Source organism: Impatiens glandulifera, chromosome 2, assembly GCF_907164915.1.
Source record: "Impatiens glandulifera chromosome 2, dImpGla2.1, whole genome shotgun sequence".
In the NCBI taxonomy this organism is placed as follows: domain Eukaryota; kingdom Viridiplantae; phylum Streptophyta; class Magnoliopsida; order Ericales; family Balsaminaceae; genus Impatiens; species Impatiens glandulifera.
In genome coordinates, this window is record NC_061863.1 from 14,701,841 (window position 1) to 14,709,619 (window position 7,779).

Sequence of the window (7,779 nt, forward strand, 5' to 3'; positions counted from 1 at the left end):
ATAAAGTTAAGGCTTTTGCTGCTGAGAAAATGGAAATCTTTGACTCATGGAGCCATAACAGAATGTCTATTTAGTATGATGAGGTCATTACTAGGTCGGGAATAAGTACCCAATGGAGTAAACTTGTTGCCAATGAAAAGGAGGTTCTTAAATGGGCTAAGACTCTGCAGGTGTCGGAAGCTCTGAAAAGAAAAGATCTGATCAAATCCTGTTTGAGAGGAAGAGCCTTATTCCCCATCCTTGAAGCCAGAAAAGCCAACTTAACCCCATTGAAAAAGGTGATGAAGTTGAAGTAAAAGTTTTAAAGAGGTTAGATGAAATTATGGCCGACTATCTGTCTGTAGTCACGAGATACGTTGATGGAGCTAACTGCTCAGGGGTTAGCTATTTTAGTATTTTCTCCGATGAAGATGAGCCAATGGATGCCTCTACTGATAATGCTGATACAGATGAGCAAACTGTTACTCTTCTGATAGAATATGGAAATCTTTCTGCAGAAGAAAGACGCTTAATGGCTCAACCCGTTGTCGAGCTAAATAAGGAACCCATTCAAGAGAATCCATCTCTAAAGGAAGAAGAAGAAGAAGAAGAGATAATTCAAGAGTCAGAACAAGCTCTTGTAAATCAAGAAGAAGATATTGTTGAAGAGCTGGTCCAAGCTCTTGTAACTCAAGAAGAAGGAACTGTTGAGGAGATTTTTCAAACTCTTAATGAAAAAGAAGTTGTGATATCCCCTGTTGTCAGAACAGAGGAAGCTCAAGAAAAGGAGGCTGAGGCTAGTCAGCCAAGGATTACCAGATCTGAGGGGGAACCCTCAAAAGACAAAAATGCAGAAGAATAGAGTTCCTCGTCTGAGGGGGAACAGGATCAAAATGCTAGAATTTGCAAGCCTTTACCATTTCCCGATGTTATTGCTGGTAGTCTTCATGAGAATTTTCTTCATCCTCTCCACAACAAGGGAAATCTGTATGAAAGGTTTCAAAGAGCAGAAAGGGAGCTGGAAGAAGAAGAGCGGAATAAAACTGGAAATGAGTCTGAGAAGGAACAACCCGAGCAATCTCTACAGATTCCCACTGAAGCTAATCCTATTCAGAGCATGGCAGCAGAATCACAAGATAATTCATCCAATGAAGGATCCTTTGCAGACGGTACCAAGCTTCTGAAATCTATGACTTCTTTGCTTTCCTCTCTTCAAACGAATGTTATGGCTATGGGATCACATGTTGTGAATATTTTGAAGACTCAGAAAGAGGACATAAAAGAAGTTGCTGAATGTGTCAAAATCCTTAAAGAGTTGGATAATACACTAAAGAAGAACACGTATGAGACTCATGTCTCAAATTCAAAATTCTCCAAATTTGAATAGTAGCTCTACAGTCGTCAATCTGAAATGATGAGTCTTGAAAGACAAATAAATCTTGGTAATCATCGAGAGGTCATGGAATCAATGGAATTATATAAGAATCGGCTCATTGAAATAAAGGAAGCTTGAGAAGAACAGAAGGTGAAAGATTAGAGTATGCCGACTTCATTGCAAGAAAGTTTCAAGAGAAAGAAAATGTGAAAGCTGCTTCTGAAAGAGAACAGAATTGTATCACTCAAGGTGAGCCCAGTAGAAGAGGTGACGGTGTGTCAATCGGTACCAGATCTAAGCGTGCACCAACCAACGATGAAAATCCAAGACTAACCAAAAGAGGAGGAGGTCGAAGCGGTGGTGATCGCGGAGGCCGAAGCAGTAATAGTGGTCGTGGTGGGCAATCTGGTGGTGATCGAGGAGGTCGTTCCAGTGGTAGTGATCGTGGTGGGAGATCAAGTGGAAGCGGTCGTGGTGGTCGTACTCTTCCTCCGTTCCAAAACCTGTTAACCGGTGAAGGAGTAAGTGGTGGAGGTTTTAACTATCCAATCGATCCTCGAGTAAAAAGGGAAGAACAATGATCTCCTTTCTCTTACTCTGTTTTTAAACTATGTTTCCGTGACTATGTTTGTGGAATACTGGTTTTTGAAAGTGGTTGTGTATGTTGGATGAACAAGTTTTACATGTAAACATGGGTTTACTTGCATTTATATGATGGATATATTTATTTTGCTTATCTATACATGATTTAATTATCATCATCAAAAAGGGAGAAATTGTTGTGTTGAAATAGTTTGACTATTGGAATTTTGATGATGAAATGATGAATGGATTATATTTGAGTCTAACTGTATTTGATGCAGGTGTATCGAAGTCAGATTTCATAAGACTTGGATTTAATGAGGTTCATTAGACCGATTTGGCATTAGATGCACAAAGTTAGACGTGTAGTGTAACTAGCGAAGTTAGACGTATAGTCTAACTAAGCGGTGTTAGATGTGTAGTCTAACTAGAGGAATTAGACGTGCAGTCTAACTAGAGGAATTAGACGTGCAGTCTAACTCGTGGAGTTAGACGTGCAATCTAATAGACTCCGTAATTAGACGTGCAGTCTAACTCGTGGAGTTAGACGTGTAGTCTAATGAATTCGTAATTAGACGTGCAGTCTAACTCAGTGGAGTTAGACGTGCAGTCTAATGAATTCAGAATTAGACGTGCAGTCTAACTCCTTCAGACAAGTCTGAAGTGGAACGGAATTAGACGTGCAGTCTAACTCAGTGGAGTTAGACGTGCGGTCTAATAGTTTGTGAAAGTTAGACGTACAATCTAACTGGTGAAAGTTAGACGTGCAGTCTAACTCCTTCAGATTAGTCTGAAGTGATTGTAATTATACGTAAGTCTAATCCCATTAGACCAGGTGGTCTAATAGATTCTGTTATTAGACGGGGACGTTTGATTTCATTAGACGAGGTTGTCTAACTGAAATATGTCTAATAGTTTGTTTGAGCAGTTGCTTGAAGCTAGCTCCCGCCTACCCACGTGCTACAGTTGTACGCTACTCCTGCTCCACTTTCTAGTGAAGATCAGTACAACAGTCCGATGCAACCAATTAACAAATGACACGTAAGCGAATATCCTTCCCACTACTTATTTTCCAGGTAAATCTCTAAGGAATATTCGGCGCACTACCTATTGTGTACGGCCACGATCCTTATATTCAGAGTCTACTGTGTATTATGGAGGCGTTCCAATGGAAAAGTGCCACGTATTATTCTGAAGATTCGACCGTTGGTACCTGTGCATATTTAAAGATTCTAAAGGACAACGGATAATGTGTTGGCCGGAATCGTAAAGAGTGAATTCAGTCGATCTTCTTGCTTACTGAAATTACTGAGAAATCAAGCATTTGAATATTCATACTATGAGCTGCTTTCCTAATTGTACTATGTGTTAATAAAGAGAGAGTTAGAATCAAAGCATCCTTTAGCTGAGTGATATTCTTCATATTGTAAATTGAACAGAGTGTGTTTTGTTCAATAGTGAGCTAAGTGTGTGCAAACTGTATTTGATTCAGTCATATTATAGTGAATCCTTCTGGTGGTTGGAAGAAGGGGTGACGTAGGAGAGTTTTCTTCGAACATCCATAAACAAACTGTTGTGTTGTTCCTTTCTGTCATCTTCTCATTTTTCATCTTAAACTTCAAACCTAAGTAAACATTTCCGTGCTTGATTATGTTTCAAGTGTTTACAAGGGTTTGCGTAGAATAGAAAGTGAATCAAATCCCTAACAAGATTTCTTTCAAACCATTTTTCATAAGTCTTCATCAATCGTCAGACCCCCGTCTCTATTGATAAAGTCGATCCTATCAAAATATTTTTTGTCGCCGAATATTTTGTGAAAAAGAATGGTTGGATTTCTGAACCTAGAAATGGTATATTAGTTGAAACATCGTTATGTGATAAAATGATTAGGAATTTAGTATATAAATCTTATAATATTTGTATATAAGATAACTTGTTACTAGTTGAATGATATGAATCCACCCCTTCTTCTTGCGTCGTTCATGGTACTAGAAGTCAAATACTTTCAGAGCCAATCCTAGAGAAGAGAAAGAAATTGGTCTTGTCGATTCTCCACTCTAGGGAAGCTGAGAAATCGGCGATTGTTAAATCAACCAAGTTAGTAGCTTTTTCATATGAGATGGGTGGTGCTTGACATAAATGGATTTTTTGTCATACTCGGAATGTATTGGTTAACAAGAAACTTTGCTATATTAGATTGTCATAAAAAAAAGTGTTATTTCAAATTTATAAGACGACATATATTTTCTTTTATGGGTTCTAGTATCATTACTCCTCTATGAATGATTTGAGTTGTAAAATCTGAAAGTATGGTCAATAAAATGTATCAAAGTTATATAGTTGTTCTATGGGTACTTAAAAAATAGAACAACTTATTGAAAGTATTCTAGTAACAAGTGAATTTCAGTGGTTGAGAATGTGGTTAAAAAGGAAGTTGAGTGGATGGATGGAAAGGCATGGTAGGTGGCAGACTAGACGAGGGTGTCATCATCGTGAATTGCTCAAAGAAACTAATTAGCTTCTAGTCCATGGCTTTGAGATCGGCTCTTGTAGTTGTTATCTCTTCCTCTACAGTAAGTCTTGTCATCCTTCGGATCAGGGTAGGGTTATATGATTCTTCTTCCGTCATATTCTTCACAAACTATCTATAGTGGGATCACGTAGAGGGAGTGTAAGATCTTGAAAAGAAAAAGTAATATGTTACTCATAGTCTCATATGCACATATATTCTAGAATTGAAAGATAGGCGCTCATTTCCATTCATAAAAGAGATGTGTTAAAAGAAGTTACATTTTATTGAGGTGTGTGGATAAAATAAATCACAATCACAATCGCAAACACATACCTCCTTCATCCTCACACTTAAAATAAAAAAAGTTGCTCAGAATTTCAACAAATCCAAAAGAAAAATTACGCGAATGTAAATACAAAAGGAAAAATATAATCTAAGTCTTCTTCTTATTCCTAGCATCCTCGTCCTCATGTCTTTTCCGTTTACCCTTCTCACGGCCAGCCTCTAAATGTCCGCAATATAGTATGTCTTCAAGTAAGCAATGTATTTCTCATGGTGGATGGGGTAGTTTGTGAATGGGAGTCTTCCTTTGAAGATCTTTCTCTTATCAAACCTGAATTACTTGAAGAGAGGAGTAGTAAAGTATGAAATTGTTCGATCTAACCCACATAGTACGACCATTGGATGTTTGCTCATAGAGTAAATCTTCTAGTCAATCTTGTATTAAGGCATTAGATCCTTAATAGGAGTGATGTCATTAAATGTCACATGTGTCTTATCTCTCGAGAAACCAACTACCAATTATCTCAATAACTCAATTATTAAGGTAAAAATGAATTAGAAACTTTTAAGGTTCTTCCCATAATCAATAGCTCTATTATATTAGCTTTGATCTAGTAGGTAATATATTTCACTTCTTGACACATATTTTTCTCTTGGAAAATAACTACAATAAAATGAGATTTCACTCATCATGTTATATATCTTCTTTATTTAAAAGATTTTCTAAGCAATAACACATTATCTCAAATATACTACAACTATTATCATTTTAGTCTTATACCACCATATCGTTTCCTTCAATTTCCTTATATATATATATATATATATACCACCATTGATCTATATATATATATATCACCACCATTGATCATTGTTAGTTAGTCTTATACCACCATATCTTATCATTCAAAGATGCATCTCAATTCAAATTTTCTCATCCTCATAAAAATAATAAATATTAAATCCAAAATAAATGTTATCTTATAAATAAAGAGAACTTGATCAAAATTCTTCTTTGTTTAATAGTTTTGTGCAACAACACATTCTCTCAAATTTTTACTCACATATACCACCACTATTGTCATTTTAGTCACATACCACCATACATTATTCTTTAAGCACCCACATACACATATAACTCATTCATTTCTTAAATTCAAAATCACATTTAATCTTATATCACCGTACCATCTTTTTCAAACACACACATGCATATAATTCATCATTTCTCAAATTCACAACCACATATACCACATATTGGGTTAAGTCTTTGTAAGAGAGAATTTTGTTCCAATTCAAAACACCATTTTTTAAAATTTTGTACCCACATATATCACCATACATTAATCTTTAAAGATTCATTATTAACATCACTCTCAATTAAAACTACAATACTCTCATTTCACTCTCAAATTTGCACTCATAAGATGTCAGCATTGTGGATACAATTCTAGACACTCATTTTACACCCTCCAATTTTATAATTTATGTTTTTAATAAATCCGAGGTTATACAAATTTCTCGAATTTATTCACGGGTTTATTGCACGATTTATTTTAAAAACAATTATTTTTAGAACAATTGAGTGTTTGGAAATAGTTGATTTTGGATTGTTAATAAGTTAAGGTAGTAATTTATCTATGTTACAACACTTAGGGAAGTTATTATACTTAGAATATTCAAGGTTTTATTTAATTAATTACCTTGGGTAATTATAAATTATTTTTACAAAATATATATTAATGTTTTTGTAAATCGTAGGTATATTTTTTATATTTTGTTTTCATTAATTAGATTAGTTTTGTTTTAAATTGTTAGATTAGTTTTCGATTAGATTAGTTAGTTATCATTTTTTTTATTAATTAGAATTGTTCCTTAGAAATATGAATAATTAAAAATAAAATTGTTTATTTGTTTTTTAACAAAATGTTTTTTTTGTAGGATGAAGGAGATGCGTAACTCTTTAATGGGTCAATACAAGATCCACATGCAAGATTCGGACCAGATTTATAAATGGGGCCAATAAGATCCAAATTAAAGGCAAGTCAACCTGAAGTAAGGCCAAGGAAAGGATCCAATTGACGGATTCGACCGGTGACATGGATCGACCCATGCCCAAGATCCGACCCATGGAATCCAATGCTAAAAAGAATTAGGTGAAGGCAGCGACCATCTTCTTGATGGTGACAGCCACAAATATTGAAGTGTCGATCTTATATGTGCGGTCAAAGAAGTTGCAAGAATATAGGAAAGTCAAAGGAATGAGAATCAGTCGTATTGAAGAGAAGCGTGAGGCTTTGTCATTTTTTTTTAAAAATTAAAATGACCAAGTATTGCATCATTATTAATTAAAAGCTTAAATCCTATTGGATATCACTTGACATTTAGTGACATGTCAAATTGAGATTGCTCCATTTTTTAAAAAAAAATATTTGTACATGTTTAAAATGGTTTTCTCTTTCTAACAGTCGGTCCAGTGTGTTAAATGGGCTTTTGGGCCCTAGGGTTTCATAGTTTTGCCTATAAATACCCCTCTTAACACCTTGCACAAGAGATCTCTTTTTACATTCACGTGTATTTAGGTTTCCCCTTTGAAATTTCCTAGCAACCACCAATTATATTATTGGTCACAAGTATTGTCTATGAATAAAAGAGTTCATCCACTTAATTCAAGAAAGCAACCATCTTTGTAAGCTTCTTGACTTCACCTTTAGTTTTTATCTTTTACATAATAATATTGCTTTTGTCTTTTCTATTATGTAATATGATTGTATGTATGATTATTAGCTCAGGTCTTTAACTTTATGTATGATTCTTTGTAAATATGTAAACATTAATGACATATTTAACATATAAATAAAATAAAACATAATTAAAAAAATACATAAAGTTCAATGTAAATAAAAGGTCATGATAAAAAAAACTTTTTATAAAACCAAAATCGGCCATTGAATTGACCATTTAAAAAGACTCAAAAGCTAAAAAAGAATATTCTATTTTGATTAAATTTGTATTTATTCTGCAATGTAAAATATATAAAAATAATGAT

The 7,779-nt window shown here is 34.5% G+C and overlaps 1 protein-coding gene across 1 annotated transcript; it reads left to right on the forward strand.

Moving 5' to 3' along the window:
• The first annotated feature begins 322 nt into the window (after window positions 1-322).
• On the forward strand, window positions 323-1,935 carry LOC124924389 (keratin, type I cytoskeletal 9-like). Its single transcript, XM_047464432.1, has 3 exons — window positions 323-775; window positions 866-1,320; window positions 1,488-1,935. The coding sequence occupies exons 1-3, from the start codon at window positions 323-325 to the stop codon at window positions 1,933-1,935; spliced, it is 1,356 nt and encodes a 451-aa protein (XP_047320388.1).
• The last annotated feature ends 5,844 nt before the right edge of the window (window positions 1,936-7,779 follow it).